The 20074-nt window shown below is 39.9% G+C and overlaps 1 protein-coding gene across 1 annotated transcript in view; it reads right to left on the reverse strand.

Annotated features, from left to right (window-relative positions):
* The window catches only part of slc26a5 (solute carrier family 26 member 5), a 26037-nt gene extending 6298 nt beyond the window's left edge, over nucleotides 1-19739 (reverse strand). The window contains exons 1-15 of the mRNA XM_020601257.1: nucleotides 19525-19739; nucleotides 17289-17592; nucleotides 15574-15713; nucleotides 15225-15335; nucleotides 6499-6680; nucleotides 6033-6197; nucleotides 5620-5855; nucleotides 5237-5384; nucleotides 3817-3930; nucleotides 3587-3664; nucleotides 3278-3373; nucleotides 2337-2443; nucleotides 2101-2170; nucleotides 1898-1990; nucleotides 600-701 (exon numbers count right to left, since the gene is read on the reverse strand). Coding sequence (XP_020456913.1) covers nucleotides 600-701; nucleotides 1898-1990; nucleotides 2101-2170; nucleotides 2337-2443; nucleotides 3278-3373; nucleotides 3587-3664; nucleotides 3817-3930; nucleotides 5237-5384; nucleotides 5620-5855; nucleotides 6033-6197; nucleotides 6499-6680; nucleotides 15225-15335; nucleotides 15574-15713; nucleotides 17289-17446 — 1800 coding nt within the window. The 5' untranslated portion in view covers nucleotides 17447-17592; nucleotides 19525-19739. The remainder of the gene's footprint in view (nucleotides 1-599; nucleotides 702-1897; nucleotides 1991-2100; nucleotides 2171-2336; nucleotides 2444-3277; nucleotides 3374-3586; nucleotides 3665-3816; nucleotides 3931-5236; nucleotides 5385-5619; nucleotides 5856-6032; nucleotides 6198-6498; nucleotides 6681-15224; nucleotides 15336-15573; nucleotides 15714-17288; nucleotides 17593-19524) is intronic.
* Nucleotides 19740-20074: the final 335 nt, after the last annotated feature.

Below are 20074 nucleotides of genomic sequence, written 5' to 3' on the forward strand. Positions count from 1 at the left end.
GACATAAAAAATAGTAATAGAATTGACGAGTTTAAACATAAATATAAAGGTATGTGTCAATCAAGATATATGCAAGAACAGGCTTAATGATTAATTAGATGGAACATTGTGGGTGTGGTGTATGAATGTTAACACTTTGTAATAATTCTTTAGTATATTACTTGTGTGGTGTAGAAGATAATTATCTATGTAGAGATACTGCTTGCAAACCAATGATGGTAAGATGATGTCATGGGGTAGGACTGGATAAGTCTGACTTCTTCCTACTCCATTCAAGCATGTACTAGGTATAAGCAAATTGATATTGGATTAGCATTTGTTGGATATGTGTAAAATTATGTGTGTAGACATATCAACTGTCTTTACATGCTTGAAAGAATAAATAAATAAAATAAATAAATAAAGCAGCCCTGCGATGGATTGGCGACCTGTCCAGGGTGTACCCCGCCTTCACCCGATTGGCCGGGATTGGCTCCGCCCCCCCCCAGTGACCCCCTTCAGGGACTAAGCGGTAGAAAATGAATGAATGAATAAATAAAGCCAACTGTGTACATACACAACAAGCAACTAGGGGGCGAAGACAGGAACAGAGGACTTACCTTCACACACATCTTCAGTGGAAACTTGTGCTTGCTGCTTGCCTTCCTCTTTCTTTTCTGGGCTTTCCAAGCAGCTTGTAAGTGTTCAGGGTTTACTCCTGTCTGTAAAGACATCAACAACAGTGGCAGACAGGTCAGAGGAAAGAATCACTGAAAGGACACTGTATCCTGCCAAATTTCAGTCTAGTCAAAACATGTATTTCTGTCTTTGTTTTAATAAGTTGTTGCACTTTTAAAAATGTGAATTTTTAAAAAAGAGATGTATCACAATCCAGACTGTTTTTAAACTTTAGCTCCTTGCTACTGGTTGCTGAAATCTTTTTCACAGTTGTGAAATGCTTGGCACCATAAATCTGACTGATTTCTTAATCCTGGATGAAGTTATCTTGAATACCTGTATGCTTTTATTTTGAATTAAAGGAACTATAGGTACAGCTGAACCCATGATCAGTATTCATACTGCTGGCTGACTGCTGAGCATGTGATTGCAATTCTTTTGAAGTAATGCAGATAGACCATGAGTAAACAAGCACCCTGAGGTAATCATATGACAAAATAGTGTTTGTTAGGCAGTTTCATTTAAAGTGTCAAAGGCATGCTAATTTCTAGCCACTTAATGTTTAATCTTGGGTACCTCAAGATTTGCTTTGTTAGAAAAAGGTGTCGAGCAAGAGTTAGCGAGACTTGTATAAACCGAATTGCTTCTGCATAGAAGTACTAGAACATATGTTCACCTCATTTTTTGAGCTCTAGGTCACATTTAAGATAATTCACCATTGTAACACTGTAGATAAGTCAAAAAACAAGAAAAAACATGCCATGGGCTCTTTAAATACCATGTTTTCTGGTTTCATTGGTCCTTTAACAGTCTGAAAAGTTTTCAAAACAAATAAGTGCAGTCCAATGATTACGAGCCTCAAGGTTTAATTCAATCCAATGCAAGACAAAAGGAAAAAAACAAAAATTGTAGCCTACTCAAAACTGACTTAAAACCAGTTAAACTCATCTGATAAAAGGTGATTTTAATCATCATCTCTGGAGTAACTTTTAGATTTAACTTTATTGGGGTGGCTCAGGGAGTAGAGCAGGTCATCTTCTAACAAAAAGGCTGGTGGTTCAAATCCCGGCTTCTCTAGTCAAAGTGTCCTTGGGTAAGACATTGAAGCCCAGGTTGTTCCTGGTGGCTATGCGAGCGTGTGAACACTAAACACTTTAAGTGTGCTTCATTGCATAGAAAAAGCACTATCTCATTTAAGACCATTCTCCAAAATGCACTCACACAGTGAGGATAGAATTACCTTCTTCTTGAGGGCCTTCACGTAAAGGTCACTGTTGGCAAAGTAGATTGAAGAGTTGGAGCGGAAAATCTTAATCCCCTCATATTCAACAGCCTGGGAACAAAACACAAATCACAAATGTTCAGAGCTCAGACTAACAGACCTGGTGGAGAGTTTTTATCCTGGGATTAGGCTGAAAGCATTATTTCTTTTCAGGGACTCACTTCTTCATACTCATCCACATCACAGTACAGCCCTGTCCCAGGAACATGGCCCAGGATGGCGGATGTGGGACTGAAAGAAAGTGAGGTCAGAAGTGATCACACTGTTCCTCAATCAAATACTTTTTATAAATACACTAAAATATTCTGCTAACATGTTCACAAGCCTGTTCATACTAATTTATTTACATGCTATGATATCATATATACAGTAAACACACATCTACTATTATCAGTACCTCTGTGTTCTGTAGATGACTGTGAGTATTGCAAATGTGATGGCCACCAGGAGGCCGTAATCCAGACCCAAAAGAACAGAAGCTACACAGGCTACCAGCCAGATGGACTGAGAGAGAAAAGGGAAGAAAAACAAATAAAACCAATATGAAGTATTACAGCACAGGTTGAATACCAACAGCTATACCCTGCTTTCTTCCTGAGAACAAGAAAAAAAAAACCATCACAAACTGATATGTGATAGAAGCTCAAGGTGTTTCATTTGCCTTCAGTAAAGTAAAAAGAAATTATTATACACTGACGTTCACAAATGATACATTAAGCACCTTAAATACCCAAATTTGACACTGTCAGATTTTCTTTTTTGTTGAATTGTGTACATCAGCTTAGAAAAAAAAGAAGGAAAGAGAAAGGCAATCTGCAATGGCATCTTACCTTTCCAAGGTGGCTGAACCCTGATTAGACTGACCTTTACAGTCCAGACTCCTCTAGAAATTGATCTTGCCTCACAAGCAAACACTGTTTCATGTACTGTACACACACACACATAAATCACTCAAGCACAACAGCATGTTGGCAGAGTGAGGTTTAAGGTGTATCTTTACAAAACAGGAAAGAGCAGTGTATCCTGCTTTAGAAGTACAGTAAAAGTCTGTGTTCTACCATTTCTGTCACTTGGCCAAAATATGCTTTACTTAAATTAGCAGGCAATCTCTAACATGTTGAAGCCACATACAAGTGAATAAGTTGTTGTATTCTGACGCTGTAACTAAAAGCACAGCATGTATTTTCTCATGGTAACAGATTATTTTGAGAGAAGAAACTCAGCAGTGGACTAAAAAGTCCAGAACATGATCAAGATCGGCTGATTTTCCAACTTCAGCTTTTCGGGGGTTGCTGCCTGAGGGACTCTATTGCACAGTGTTTCATTTGACAGACTCACCAGTTCAATCTTACTGGTCTTCCACAGAGTAGGAATGTCTCTGAACTGTTTGAACATTCCCAACAGATTAACCATGATGATGGCAGCCAGCACAGTCTGAGAAATACAAATACAAATACAACAAAACAATACAGAAATACATTTAAAAAGACTGGCAGTCTTTAATAAATAAAGCATGTAGCTTGATTTCCATATCAGTGGAGCTGTCAGCCACTATTTGTTCAACAGACTTCTAAGAAAATAAAAATGTCTGCTGCTCCACCCGTGAGATGCCAGACGCGAAGCTGGAACGTTATCAGCTTCACCCACCTGAGGGAGTGACTGGAAGACGAAGCCAATGGCCACCACCACCACCAGCACCACGAGAGATGCCAGAAACCCTGCAATCTAAACACACACACACACACAAACACATGCAAAGGGATGTGTCACCTTCATCGTCTCTTATTCTAATTATGGTTTTACAACTATTTAACTCTGTTAGATATTGTAATCACTCCTGAAGTGGAGCTGCGTGTGTGCATGTGTGTTTCTATTACCTGTGTTTTTCCTCCTGTGCTCTCCTGCACCAGGCTCCTTGACATGGAACCAGTGACGGCAAAGGTTTGGAAAAAAGAGCCGATGAAGTTACACAGGCCAAGGGCAATGAGCTCCTGGAAGCAGAACAAGTAAATGTTTGGCTTCAACAGACTGAAATTCAAATGTGAACCTGTTCCGTAGCTCATTGGGCGCTGAAAATTACATTAAAAAAACAATAGGAAATGAACCCAATAATCTATAGTGTATGGATGAAAGGAGGCACATGCTGACATTGAAGGACCCTGAGAAAATTAAGACAAATTCAGTTACATCACTGAACACAGACTGGTCAGTAATGCTTCGCTGAAGTTACGGACTCCTCCTCCCAACACTCCAGTGTGCCAGACATCAGCTACCTTATGCAGTTCATGCCTCACAACTTTTTTTTGCTTGTCCTATTTCTGGTTTTGTCTTTTAACTTCTAGTCACTATTGCCCACTATGAGAAACTGAAATAGTCTTATCTATTTTGAGTTCTCAGTGCTATGAAGACACATTCAAATTTGTGGGGACACTAACCACAACCACCACAGATATCAGCTTTAACAACAAAAAAAAAGATCTTTGGCAAAAAAGTTACGTTCAACATTTACTAGCTAAAAACCTGCTTGTTGCATCAGTACATTGGCTGAAAGCTGATTTATAAATATGAATTAAAATGCTGTTTTTTTATTCAGCTGTGTAATCAATAATATAATTTAGAATAATTAGCTTGTACAATATTGAGTCATGTCATAAAACTAAAATTACCGCTTCACGGCTGTATGCCTCTGCCAACTAGTCAAATTCACGTGTATGGGACAGATATGAGGTCACTGACCTTGACCTTTGAATGAGTTCATCCTTGAGGCAAAGTGGACATTTGTACCAAATCTGAAGAAATTCCCTCAAGATGTTCCTGAGATAGCATGCTCACAAAAATGGGATGAATATGAGTCACAGTGACCTTTGACCACCAAAATCTAAACAGTTCATTTTTGAGTACAAGTGAAATGTTTGTGCCAAATCTGAAGAAATTATCTCAAGGTGTTCCTGAGATACTGTGTGCACAAGAATGGGCCAGCCGGACTGACTGACAGATGGGCAACCTGAAAACATAATGCCTCCGGCTGCGGCTAACACCAGCATGGAGGCATTAAAACTAGATTGTGTGTAGTAACTAACCACATGAGATTCCACTGTGACTGTTTTGGATGAAGGAATATGGGTACAAACACATTTTTAACATTTGCTATGTCTACACACATTTAAAACAAATACAAACTCATTCTGACCACCATGACTGTCACCAGCTGATGCCACTTACAGTAAATGCATGCAATCAATCCATGAAAGAGTTTATTGTGCCAGGATCTGTAGCTTCTCAAACATCAACACTCACCTGGTTGCCATCCACACTGTAGCCATATTTCAGGGCAAAGGTCTTGGCAAGTGACATGTCCATTGAGAATCCTACAACTGCTATAGCGAAGGAGTCTGTGACCAAACTGGGTAACAGAGAGAACTCTGGCACAGCAGGGGGGAGAAGCCTGACAAAAAAAAAAAACACTCTTGAAGTTCATCCATCCCAGGTAAGTAAGTAAATATCTTTTCAGTTATTATGGTTCCTATTTACAGCTTGACGTGGAGAACCACAACGTTAACACAATGGAAATATAAAACAAATTCTCCCAGTTGGAAAAATCCCATGACTGAAACACAGCTCTATAAATTCCATGGAATCCCAGAAATCCCCCCAGACAAAATGGGAACCTAACAACCTACCCTGTTGGTATCGTCCCAACCACACCCACTTCGTAGTCTTCTGATAAGGACAGGCCATAAGAGACACCAGTCGACACAATGACCACAATAATCTCTCCAGGAATGGGAACGGACAGTTTCTTTTTGAAACGTTCATTGAGAACTTTGACCAAGTACAGGAAGATGAGACACACGAGGCCCAGGATAAGACTGACAACATTGGTGCTGGCGATCTCACTGAATACTGCCTTGATGCTCTGGAGTATGAGAAATAAGTCAGTGTGATCATTTATGATACACTGTTATCCATTTGTATACCAAACATTCAACAAAACCTTGAAGAAAGAAGGCAGTAAAAACATAAAACTCCCAAAACACGCAGCTCCTGTTGCACTCTTCCCACTCACAAACCCCCCAGAAGCCATAAAACTCACATAAATAACTGAGAGAGGCCCACTAAAACGTTGTGTCTTCACTCCCAGCAGGTACTTCAGCTGGGAGGTGAAAACATGTATGGATGCTGCTGTAGTGAAGCCTCGCACCAGGGGCTCCGTGAGGTAGATCGCCACAAAGCCAAACCTGAGAAGTCCTAAGATAATCTGAAAGGCAGGGAAAAGAAATAAAGAAAGCGATGAGAAAGAGGTAAGGGGATAAGAACAAGCTATGTAGCTTTGTTTCAAATAAAAACATTAATGGTGTGGATACATCAACAGTGATTCGGACATCCTGCTACTTTGGGTAAACAGTGATTCTTGAGCGTGAGAAGATCTGAGCAAACTGTATCACTTTATTGTAATGTTCTAACCAAATAACAGACACTGTGGCGGTTGAAATTAGATAGACCAAATAAACAGCAGCCTGCAGCTGCTCACTGAGCGTGTTAGTTGTTTTGAGACTAACCTGAATGATTCCCACCAGGGTTGTGAGCACCACAGCCACCTGGACCCTCCTGGCATCACGAGCCTCCTCATCCAGGAAAGCAGACGCATTGGATCCATTTGCAGGATGGATGTAAAACATAGAGTCTGGGGCTTCCCTCACAGCAACGCCACCAATGATCAGACTTATAACTGCGAAGGTGCCTGCACATCACATTCACAGACAAAACATATTCTGTGATTTTGTCTGACTGTCTATGGCCATTTCATTTAAGTCTTTAAGTCCAGACTTGGTGCTGTCCAGTACAGTAAAATTATGTGTGCTATAGCTGAAATCATACACGTTAACTGTCTGTGTGGGAGTTTGTGACTGTACGGTATCCCTTCGAAAAGGCCATCTTGCCCAGCACTTGAACAGCTGCCCAGTTATTTCCTCCCACTCTCTGCCAAAAATGGAGGCATCGTCATTTCCACAACAACCTGCTAGCAGGTGAAATTTAGGGTGTTTGGTAGTGCAGCCAGCTTCTTCCTGTCATGTATTCATTGTTCTGCTCAGATTGCATCTTTTGTTTCAAAATGTCAAGCAGGTTCAGTTTGTTCTACCCATTTATCAGGTGGACTATGTTAGAGCTGACATTTGAGATGCCTTGGACCTTTTTCTAGGAAAGAAAGTAGTTCATGTCAGCTGAAGCCACAGAGAGCACATCAAAACATCTCCTACTCTAGAGCAGTATGTAACTTGTGAATCTTTAGAGGATTCATTAAGCTGACCCTCTGTGGGTGGGAGAGAGATGTTGGCTGTTGACACCTATCATACTGTTCTTGGCACTGACTGTGGCAAGCAACCTAGCTGTGTGAAAAGGCCAACTGGCTTGTCTTAATGACCATCATTAATTTAGACCAGGATAAACATTTAATTTAACGGGGATGACATTAGCACCATATTGAAAGTGGCAACACTTTTTTCACCATAAGCCATGTGGTGTCAGAGAATGAACAGCAGAATAAAAATAACACCAGGTACAGAAAATCAGAAATAGAAAACGCACCAGGTATGTCTGTGTTTGAGCCAGTGTTGTAGATGAGTCACTAAATCTCGATTACGAGTTGAGTCTCGAGGCCCCAGTGTTCGAGTCCAAGTCAAGTCTGAGTCACCAGAGAATAACCTGAGCTGAGTCTGACTCAATTCCAACCTGAGTTTGAGTTGAGGCCGAATCAAGTCCACATGGCCAGCATCTCAGTCATCAAGATCTACATTAAACAACTTCCAGGTCTGAGTTCAAGTCTAAGTCATCAGTGTTCAAGTCCAAGTCGAGTTACAAGTCCTGAAAATCTGGACTCAAGTCGGAGTCCTGGACTTGAATAATACAACACTGGTTTGAGAAACACATTGATCCCACCTCAAAGCTGTTGCTACTGCTGATAAGCATGCCTGGCAGGCACTGCTCTTGTTCTACTCTAACTGCTAAGAACAGAGCCTATTGCACTGAACACAGGGCATTTATGTGGGTTAAGAACTACACCATGAAGCCCATAATATCAAATTCACTGTTTTTATAAGATATATTTTACACAGTTATTATAAGATATATTTTACACAGTTACAGTAGGTCATTTGAATTTGTTAATACATATACATTTTGCCCTTCAATTAATAAGTCTTCTAACATAACACACCTAGATTATGGAGACACAGTCAATACCTATAAGATATACAGTATGTACGTAGATACAAAGCTGGGCTTTGCACTGGAACATTTTGCCAAATGTCTTTCATAAATTAGTTGTTCAGACACTCAGCCTCTTATCAGTGTTGACCTTCGCTGCAGTAAGGGTACAACAACACCAAACCAAACATTACCAACCTCTATCAAACATTATTAGGTCTGAATCATGGGCATATTTCACCTTAGTCCTACATCTGTCTAGGCTTGGTGTACAGTATAATGAAGTCTAGTAGAACAACTAGCTGGAGTACGTATATCTACAAAAACACTGGCTACCTTGAAGAAGAAGATAAGTCCATAACAACACCCATCACGAATTTAAATTAAAAAAAAATGGCACCAAACAGGAAAGCAGGAAATCAGAAGACTAGAAATACTTTTTGCCAAAGGTTGGGTCATCCCAAAATTCACTGTCATCCAGACATGTCTAACTGACAATTCACTAATGACAATCCCTCCTCTAAACAGCTATTGTCTAATCATGACTTAAGAACCATTAACCACAGTCAGCAGGTCTGCCAAGCTTTGGATTCTCCACCTTTTCAACAAATGTGCATGGGATTGTAGTAACAGTAGCGTCATTGTTTAGTGTTTCACAAACCCAAAAAGGAGCAAAATTGTGAGATATGAATTCAACGGTGTTTAACAGAGTTTTGATCTGTTCTGAGCTGCTATCTTTAGCACAACCAGCTAAATATCTTCCTTCCTATAGTAGTAAACGAGCAGGCCAACCACATAAATAACTTCATTATATAGCAGGGTTACAAGAGACATTAAAGATTACCACAAGCACTTCCACACTGTGGAGCTGGTCCTAGGCACTAACAGAGTTCAGGGTCACTGAAATTTAAAGAAGTTTTTATTTCTGCAGACCCAGCCTACTTTACCCAAGATAATGTTAAGTTTGCCAGACGCTTTGTCAAGGAGAGGATAACTGCAGAATAAAATTAGAGCTGTGATCGTCCCCTTGCTCCTTTACCTGTCTTGTGTTTTGTCTTTTCTGTAGCAGGTAGTAGGAGGTGGAGCAAATTGTACCAGTTAGAGGCACCTGGGACCAGTGCTTCCTGTCTATAAATCTCCACCTATCTTCAATTCTTTGCAGGAGCTGTTGTTTCCCTTGTGGGTTTCATTATGTTTGTTTTTTTCTTCATTAGTGTGGCAGTGACTGCAGTTAGAGCACCTTTTCTCTGGTGCACTTCCATGGTTTAGGATTAATCACCAGTTTCTGGCAGAGTTCCCTTGCCATCGGGCTATGTGCTTAAAATTCCCACCATCAGTACCTGCACCAAGTTTGGGGATGAGTCTATGTAGTAGGTTTTGGACAGGCAGATAATTAGAGGGATGCACTCTGCTCTTGTTTAGGCCACTGTTTGGTCTATCACCAAAGAAGTTATCACTGTTCTTTACATTGGTTATTTTGAGATTGGTGACAAACATCTAAAACAAAATGTGAAGGCAATTTTGAAAGCAAGTTTATTTAGTGGACCACTGTCTTCATTAGTTACAACCAACTTAACATTTGAACATCAGAAAAAATTGCTTACGTTGCAATTAGAGTATGATAAATTTGTACAAAAGGCTGAAAGGGACAAACCGGCTGTTGAAAAAAGTGTCAGCAGGACAAATTAGAGATTGAGCAGCATAAATATGAACTAATTAAAGAAGGTAAACTGTCTGCTTACGCTGTAGCTTCAAAGTCCATTTCTGGACAGTGTGTAACCACAACTGATGTGCTGGGTAATTTACATATATTTTCAGGGAAAGTCTTTCTTTTTATTGCTTGAATGTGTGGTGGTTGCGTGTAACTGGCACACATACTGATGCTTCAGTTAAAAGGCAGGGCTCAGGAAGCATTTGCATCATTGACTACTGCAGATAGTATTTATCTGTAAAGTCAGCTGTTCTGAAGGCGTATGAGTTGGTCCCAGAAGCCTAACGACAACAGGGGACAGCAGTCATTTGGAGTTTGACACACACATTTTTTTTTGGAGAGCTTAAAAACTGGAGTTTCAATGGGGACAGTAGTGGTGGTGCTGTGACACTGTTTTAGTCAGTTTGACAGAAACAGTCAATTTGGTAAGGGGGCCAATAATTAACATGATCTGGACAGAACCTGTAATTATTGTCATAAGAGTGGTCACTAGAAAGCAGATTGTTTGTCTGCTTAGGAATAAGCCAAAAAATGTGACAGGTAGTGAAATAAAAGGGGCTGGTTTAGCCACACCTGTGCATTAGGTTGACGGTGATGTTCCTGGCACTGAGATATAGATTAAAGACTCATGTTCAGCTGTCTGCAGTCCTATCCTCCCTTTATCACTACAGGTTTTTTTTATCTATGGTCAGTAATGATATGAAAGTGCCTACAAAGATCCTGAGGGACACAGGGGCATTTGATTCTTTTACTTGAGTGGGTATGTTGCCATTGTCTAAAGAATCTGAAACTGGAAGCTCTGTGCCTGTCCATGGAATGGGCTTAAAGGTTTTGCTTGTTCCATCACACAGAGTAATATTTGATCTCTTTTGGGGAGAGGCAACCCTGGCTGTGCGTCCAGCATTACTGATAGAAGGTGTCAGTTCTTCTTGGTAATAACGTGGCTGGTGCCCGCGTGTGGGCAAATGTACCTCTGCCATTGGTCGTGGCTTCTGTGCCATTGATTAGATCAGGGCCAGATGCCAATGAACATGGTTTTCATGAAACATTTGAGGCATGGGCTGTAATACACGCAATGATGCTTGCAAAAGAAGTTACTGACTGTGTGACTTTGTCAAATAAGAAAACTGACATTTTCACTACCGTTGTCTGACTTTCGCTTGTCAATATCCTGCAGTGATCTGGTGGCAGAGCAGCAGGCTGATCCATCTCTGAAGGAGCTTTTTGAGCAGGTGTGTCCAGCAAATGAGGTATAATACAGTAGTTGTGGTTACTTCCTGCAGGATTCACTCTTGGTGAGAAAGTGGGTGCAGCATACTGGCCCAGTATACTGCAGTATTACTGGGAGTTTTGGGGGCGATCCTGTTTTTCAAATAGTTTTACCAACTAAACTCCATCACTCAGTGTTTAAGAGTGATGCATGATGAGGCTGGTCATTCTGGTGTCAGAAAATCACGACCATGTTTTGAGGCATTTCTTTTGGCCTCGTATGAAGAAAGATGTCTCAATCTACATTAAAACCTGTCATACATGTCAACTGACTGATAAACCTAATCAGACTCTAAAATCTACATCACTGCCATTAGCACCATTCCTGCCATTAGCCAACCTTTTGTACATTTCGTAGTGGATTGTGTTGGGCTGTTGCCACGTTCCAAGTCAGTTGCAAGTTACCTGTTTACTGGGGTGTGCCAGAGTACTATCCTGTTGCGTATAAATTGCACACAATAACAACCAAGTCTGTGATCCGAGCATTTTCACAGTTTATGTTGATATTTGGTATTCCCATGGTTGTTCGGTGTAAAAATGTGCCAAATTTTGAACCATGCAAATCATCAGTGTGGAAACAGACGATTTGCTGTGGTGACCCCTAACAGGTTCAGCTAAAAGTGAAGAAGGAGGTGATGACTGAACCTCCGTATAACTTGTCTGAGAGTGAGGACTACTTGGATACACCAGATCAGACTTTGCTGTATGGTCGTTTAAAAAATTCTTAATCTTTGAACTGCTGTTACATCTGCCATTGTCACGTAATGCTGAAGTGGCATATTTAATTTAGTTTCCCTTGCTGTGTTTGTTGTTTGTTTGCTGACACACCAGACAGAACTCATTTCACTGAGCATGACATTGATGTTGTGGGTGCTAAACCATTAACACAGAGGTTTTACAGGGTGAATGCTGAAAAATACATTACATATGTTATTACATAAGTTTCCATAGAAACTGTAGTGGCACCTCTGATTTGCTGAGGGAATATGAGAAATTTGTTTGGTCATCTGTGTGTCAAACAGCTTTTGAACAAATTGAACCAATTATTCAAGTTTTATGTGGATGCCAGCCATGCTGGTGTTAGGGCTGTTCTTATGCAAGCATATGATTTGGGGATAGATTGTCAGCGTTAATTAAGTAATGTGCTAACGCAAAAATAACGCCTTATCTTGCCCAGCCCTAGTCTAGACATACATTATATGAAAGGCGATGGCAGACGCATTGTGTAGAGCTTCTCCATACTAGATCTGATTAACCTCTCTCTATTAACAGGTTATGATCCACAGGCTTTTAAACTTGCAGTAATTAAACCTCTACTCAAAAAGCCTACTCTTGACCCAGGTGTCCTAGCTAATTATAGACCAATATCCAATCTACCATTTATTTCCAAAATCCTTGAAAAAGCTGTTGCAAAGCAGTTATGTGACCACTTGCACAAGAATGATTTGTTTGAGAATTTTCAGTCAGGATTTAGAGTCCATCATAGTACAGAAACCGCATTGGTGAAAGTCACCAATGATCTTCTCCTAGCCTCGGATAAAGGACTTGTCTCCATACTTGTCCTCTTAGATCTCAGTGCTGCTTTTGACACCATTGATCACAGCATCTTACTGCAGAGACTTGAACATGTTATTGGAATTAGAGGAACTGCGCTAAATTGGTTCAAATCTTATTTATCAGGAAGATTTCAATTTGTTCATGTTAATGACGAATGTTCCACACAAACTGAAGTAAGTTCTGAGGGAGAAGGCCGCCCACCAAGAGCCGGGGTCTGTCGGAGGTTTCTTCCGTTAAAGGGAGTTTTTCCTTCCCACTGTCGCCAAGTGCTTGCTCAAAGGGGGATTTGTTGGGTTTTCCCTATGTAATAATATTGACAACAGTAAGGTCTAGACCTTACCTTGTAAAGTGTCCTGAGATGACTTTTGTTGTGATTTGGCGCTATACAAATAAAATTTGATTTGATTCTCATTTGTGACTGTTTAATACTGCTCAGATCTTGGGTTATTCTCTTAGCTCTTTTTCTCCCAGCTTAAATTCCTTCCTAGGTGCACCAGTTGCTGAGGCGAGGGTTTGTCACAAGGGATGCCGGATCCTAGAGGGTGACATAAGCAGCTTAACAACAAGGTTGTAATGTTCAAACTAGAAACAGTTGGGGAATATATAATTATGTGGTTTATTATTATTTGTATGTATTTTTGTGTGTTTTTTGTCGGGATTTCCCTTTGAGATCCTGTTCTTGTGAAGGGGGGTGTGATGGTCCACTGGCTCTGTTACCTGTCTTGTGTTTAGTCTTTTCTGCAGCAGGTTGTAGGAGGTGGGGGAAATAAGCCAGCTAAAGGCCCCTGGGACTAGTGCTTCCTGACTATAAATCTCCACCTATCTTCAATTCTTTGGGGGAGCTCTCTTCTCCGCAACACAGCTGTTTTGTTTTATCCATCCAACATTCACCACACTCTACTCTCCACTCCTCCATGCACACTTTGACTACTGACTATACTGATAGTCACACATCATGATCTTTTATTTTATTAATTTCATGTTTTGTTAAAATAAATTAGTTGCCTATTTGCTTTCATCCTGTGTCCTCCTATTGTTTTGTCATGGCTTGCAAACCGAGTCGTGACAAAGTAAATAAATAAAAGGATGAAGAACAGATCAACAGCGGCATTACATTAACCACACTGGCTTAGCTGCTCGTTAGGCGGTGAAGAAGAAATTTCAGTGCTTCATGGATATTTTAAGACAAGTGACGATGACAAAAGTAAAGCCAACTGTGAGCTCTGATTCTCTGCTCTGTCTCTGTGATAGGGAGTGAGGGGCGCCCACAGACACACAAACAAAGCGTAATTAATCCAACACCTGTTGAACAATACAACAAACTTGCAGAAATGCGAAGCCCTCACCTGTTGTATTTATAATGTTTATCACAATTTTCAAATTTGCAGTGCCTCCTGTTAAAATGTAATCATATTCAGAAGATAAAACACATGAAAATATAAACCATCTTTAAGATTTTTTTATGATCATAGTAATTTCTGTAATAAATACACTGCATTATTATTAAGTAGTTGTATTGAAATTGGTGAATACCCAAATGTAATTACTTGTAGTTGTACTTGGTCTGGAAAAAAGTGGGATGGGTGTATCCCTACTTATCAGTCTTTATGCAGATGGGTGGGGTTATCTTTACCAAAAATTATAGCAATTTAGCTTTAAGCAACCAGTAAAATGTATTACATTGGTGTTTTCCACCCTTTTTTCCAATATTTATACACCTGGTATAGGCTATAAAGAAGAATCCAGAGATGTATGGAATTTTATTGAGGTTGAATAGAAGATAAGCTTATTTGCAGATAATATTTGGCTTACTCTGAGAAACCAACAGAGAAATATCCCCAAAAAATATCCTCATGTCCCTCCTAAAACTGTTTACTTCCCTATAATCTCACCACAAATGCGGACTTGCAAATTACATTTAACAGGATGCCTCTTGCCAGACACATTCCTCATCCTATGAGTTTTTCGTGTAGAACACTGTGTGAAAATACAAACGAGTAGGTAAGCTAAACAGCCAAACTCTCATCATACTTGGTCTTCTATGAATCACCAGTTGGTGAGAATGCTGCGTTTCTGCCTTGGATATTTAGCTTCAGCCTAGGCCTCAGCACAGCATCATGTACTGTAGCCATCAGGTGTATTAATAAGAACCCTTTACGAGGACTACTAAAAATTTTAAGTTCTTAGTCAGCCACCGTTGTCACTGTAATATGTGCCATTCTAGAATGGAAAGCTTGACAGGCACAGCAACAATACCTAAGGAGGGCATTAGTGAACAATCAAATGCAAAATGCCTCAGCAAGACCTTGTGTCACATCTGACCTACTAAATGGCATATATTACCTTGCTAACAATTCACATGGAGGTAACAAAAACAAGCAGCTTTTAATTTCCTGGGATCTAGGTGTCTTTGCTGCCCTGTTGTTTCTGTTGAATTTCCATATTGGCACTAGCCATAGCTATTGGTACCAGCTACAGCTTGCAAGAGGAGATTTATGGGCCAAAATCAAAGCCTCCACAAGAAGTTTAAAGTTCATTTCTCACCTATTGATACATGTCTGGACGTGCCAAAGAAGGTGTAGAGCAGGACAGGGTAGAAAGAAGAGTACAGACCAAAGACCGGAGGCACAGCAGCCAGCATAGCATAAGCTAGACCTGTGGGCATGAGGAGAGGGAGAAATGTAAATAAACTGTACAATCTCGACAGCAGATTGACTGCATCACACCCTCAAAGCTACAAAGACAGCATGAAACCAAACACATCCCCTCCAGGGTTGACAGTAGGCCCCTCATACTATTAAACCTTTATGTTATTCCAGATAACTAGCAGAGCTCATGACTACTGTGCAACACAGTGGTCATGCTGCAGCTGCTGGGACTACAGAGCACTGACCTTGAGGGAGCTGCACAACTCCTGTGCTGAGACCTGAGACTACATCTGAAAACAGGTACTGCTTGACTGGATAGGATGGCAGCCATGTTAGAATAGGCAGAGTGCTCAGAACTGCTGCCTTGGCCCTCTTTGACGAACACCTGTGAAATGACACAAAAAGATGATGTCAAGGCATTTTTAATCACATAAAGTTGCTTCTGGGATCAGATTGTATCATTTTAGGGCTGCAGCTCCAGTCTTGGTCAGACCAAATTTGAGATGACACATAAACAACTCATCTGCTCGCTAATCACCTGTGTAGACATAAAGTTAGCACATCTTTATGGTTAAACACTGAAAAGACATACTACTACTACTGTATGTATAAAATGTATCAATCATATCAATGATGACAATGATACATGCAGCTTTTACTGCCTTTTACCGATTTACTGACCATAAAGAGAACTTTAAACCAGTAATATGCCACACATTCATTGTTAGTTGACAGCATCAGCACAATACTAAAAACAGGCATAACATTTATAGAGATTTGTGGACATACAGTATATTTAGTTCTACTTATAACAATTATAAAACCTGGTTGAAATTTATGTCGGGTTTCTTCACCTGTTTGAATATCTCATTTCTATGTAAATATTTCATAGTACCTCAAATACGAAGTGTTACTGGGTTTAAGTAAAAGTCTCATACCAGTGCAGAAGTACGGAGCTAGCCAGTCTTTTTTGGTGTTGCATTGGGAAGGGGAAGGTGACTCTGTTAAAACAGTGTCCTTCTGCTCTGTTTGTCCAAAATGACAGGGCACACTCTCAAATAAATGCAAACAATCTGCTCAGTTTAAAGGTGTTTCACTGTTCAAACACGCATAAAGGACAGGTGATCACAGGCACTCCAAAATATGTCGATAAAACATTATTGTTAAGGGTTTTCCATTCTGAAAACACGAAAACTTGCAGCAGGGAGGAGAAACCATTTCCATAAGTGATGAAATTAGATTAAAAATGTTCAAAAGTGCTGAAATGATTAGTTTAAAATATTATATAAATGCATAATTAAGCAACTACTTTAACAGTTATTAAGCAAAACTATCAAACATTAGTCAGTGCTTGTTTTTCAAATATAAGGTTTCTGTTTACCATTGTTAATTAAATATCACTGGACTGACAATGAGATAAAACAAGAGGTTTGATATGTTACACTGTGCTCTTAGAAAGTGCAATGGGGATTTTGACTTTTTCTGACATTTTGAGAATGAGAAGATTATTTGAGAGATTGAATGAAAATTGTCATCAGTTGCAGCTCTAACAATACCTTGCATACAAGTAGATACCAGCCACTTGCATTACATAAGCATGTTGTGAAGTTATAAATCAATTTGCCACACAGATTTCCAGTGACACTAAACACATTAAAGCTGCAAATCTTCACCTTTTAGACACCGGAACCAATAAATATATGCCAATAAGGTTTGGGGAATGTGTTGATCAACTAACCAATTAAACAATCTGTGTTTATCTGCATTACCTATCAACTGCCATAATCCCACATTTTATGCTGTCATCCATTTCAGTTGCTTACATACAGTATATAAAATATACCGGATTGATTCCTATAGGAATATTTCCCTTTTTATGTATGTGGATACACCTACACAGATTCTGAAAACACATTTATAGGACAAAATTAAAGGTTAAATTTCTCTGTTCAAACTTTACCGGAACTGGTGTGCCAGCTTCTGTCGGAGGGTAGTGGATTTCTCTTTGTGGCTGAGAAGATGCGAGCGGATAAAAGCTTCATCATAAACCGGACGCTGTATCCTGCACATCAGCTGTGAGGTGGTATCCACCCTGGCTGTCACTTCTTCTTGCTCCATAACAGAAACTGGAGGGCAGACTGTGTTAAGTCACAGTGTACGTCTCTCCAGTGCTGATTATCTACCCCACACTCTCCTCTCTGTCATTGGTCCTGCCAATATATCTTCATTCCTTTAACCCCTCCAACTGCCAGCACCTCCTTCTTCTGTTCAGAGAGCAAAAGCAGACAAGATAGATATCATTCCAACACTAGTTGGTTTGCTTTTTGGTTCACTACTTAGAAATAATAACAGTGGGAGTGATGATAACCAACCAATCATGCATGTTTGCATGTTTTTGTCTTGATAAGCCAGCCACCTTTGAGTTTATCAGATTTTTAGCAAATATTTAGTGTTTGGCAAACTAATGCAGCAACATGGGTTAGATTTCTCTCAAAAGCTCTGCAACCACATCCGTTCATTTTTCAATTTGTATAGAGCCATGAACATACAGTCATGGCCAAAAATATTGGCACCCCCACATTTCTGTCAGGTAACACACCACTTCTCCCAGAAAGTTGTTGCAATCACAAATTCTTTGGTATTCTCACGTTTATTTCTTTGTTTGAATTGGAACAACACAAGAAAGCAGAGAAAAAAGCCAAATCTGGGACATTCATTCATTCATTCATTTTCTACCACTTAGTCCCTGAACGGGGTCACGGGGGGGCCGGAGCCAATCCCGGCCGGCAATCGGGCAAAGGCGGGGTACACCCTGGACAGGTCGCCAATCCATTGCAGGGCTAACACATAGACAAGACTAGCTACAGCACCATGGGCTGTCAACCTCTTGACAGTGTTGCACACAGTAGACACAGGAACAGCCAGATCTCTGGAGATGGACTTGTAGCCTTGAGATTGTCCAGGCTTTTCCACTATTGTGGTTTTCACATCCTCAGACATTTCTTTGCTCTTCTTTCTTTTCTCCATGCTCAGTGTGGTCCACACACACAAAGGTTGAGTCAACCTTACTCCAGTTTAACTGGTTGTGTGATTTTTATATTACCAGTACCTGTTGTTTGCTACAGGTGAGTTTCATTACAAATTAAAGGAACTATCTCTGATGATTTTGAAAAGGTGTCAAACTTTGTCCAGTCCATTTTGGGAGTTCTGTGTGGAATGTATCAGATTTGGCTGTTTTGTGTTTTTCCAAATCAAACAAAAGAAATAAACAAACCATAACCAACCTAAACATAAGCAACCAAAGAATTTGAGATTGCAACAATTTTCTCTGAGAAGTGGTGTGTTATCTGACAGAAATGCTGGTGTGCCAATATCTTTGGCCATGACTGTGTGCGCAAATCAACATTTTAACAATGTAGCCTTAATAAGATCCACCTGTCTTGTTTGTTTTGTACTTCATGTGTACAGTCTCCCATGCAGTCTCCACTACAAAAGGTTGCCTTAATAGAGACAAAGTTGTACACAAGAGCAAATAATATCATTATGATGATAATAGTCACTGTGTTTAAATGGGATTATACAGTGTGTATGAACGACTTTAAAACAAATTTCCTGATTTAATCCGCTTTTATTCAACAGGAACATCTTGCATTCACACACAATTTGTGTATCCATTTTATTTAGGTTTAAGATACATATATTATGCCAAATATTTTTCCATGAATCTCTTTTCAAATGTGTTTTGTATATGACATTTAGTTGTGTTATTTCCATGAAATATAACGTTATTTGACTGATACAGTAATGCCGCAATTAATGTTGTAATGTTACATTGTATGCGGTTCTCAAAATGAGACAAATGCACTTTACCAAGCCTTTAAGCATTTTTAAACATTCTGTGATTATACAATGTAGCGGCTTGATTTATTGCAACGTCATACACCTGACTCATCACTTTGCCCAAGTCAGTCAACTCTGACGCGCTAACCTCTTCCCGTTTCGTCTCATTTTCGATAGCTAGCTAGCACGAGGTGGAGAAAAGACAACCAGTGAATCCAGAAATAGATGTGAGACAAAAAAATAATAGTTTGGGTTATACTCATGCCCACTTATAGAATCGTTGCTGTGACAAGAAGAGCCCTAAGCTCTCCCCGGTTCGGGATTTAAGATAAGTTAATACAAAGATGCTACTCTACCTCCGTCCACTTCCAGCTCCTGTAAGGATGCTGCCGGCTGAAAGCGAATATGACTTTATGAACGAACCTCTTGGGTTGAATTTTAACAGGGGGTAATGTCCTTAAAGGACAGCGGACAACCACAACCTCTTCTGCTTCACCAAAGATAGTCTATGTGGCAAAGAAGAATAACTCTTGTGAAATTCTCTTCTATTTTCCGGTCTGGCGTTGATCCTCACGCATGCGCCGTCCTCTTGCAGTCAGGCCTGTTTGTAGTCCTAGAATCTGGACGTGTTCTTCTCCATACCAGATTTCCAATACTTTGTTGACACGTGTTTCAGTTTAACATATTCACAATTAATTAACTAACTATTAATTTGGTAGATGTCGGCTTTTTAAAGGCAGACCTATGTTTTTTGTGGGTATAGTTTATGCTAAAATGAGGATAAAATATGTGTTGTGTTGAGATTGTCTTTTTAGACAAGCAGAGATCTTTTTTTTTACAGGTAGTCTACAAAAAGACGTCACAATTTAAAATGTATGGATACTTAGAAGACAGGCTGATGCACTA

Source organism: Monopterus albus, unplaced genomic scaffold (assembly GCF_001952655.1).
Source record: "Monopterus albus unplaced genomic scaffold, M_albus_1.0 scaffold51.1, whole genome shotgun sequence".
In the NCBI taxonomy this organism is placed as follows: domain Eukaryota; kingdom Metazoa; phylum Chordata; class Actinopteri; order Synbranchiformes; family Synbranchidae; genus Monopterus; species Monopterus albus.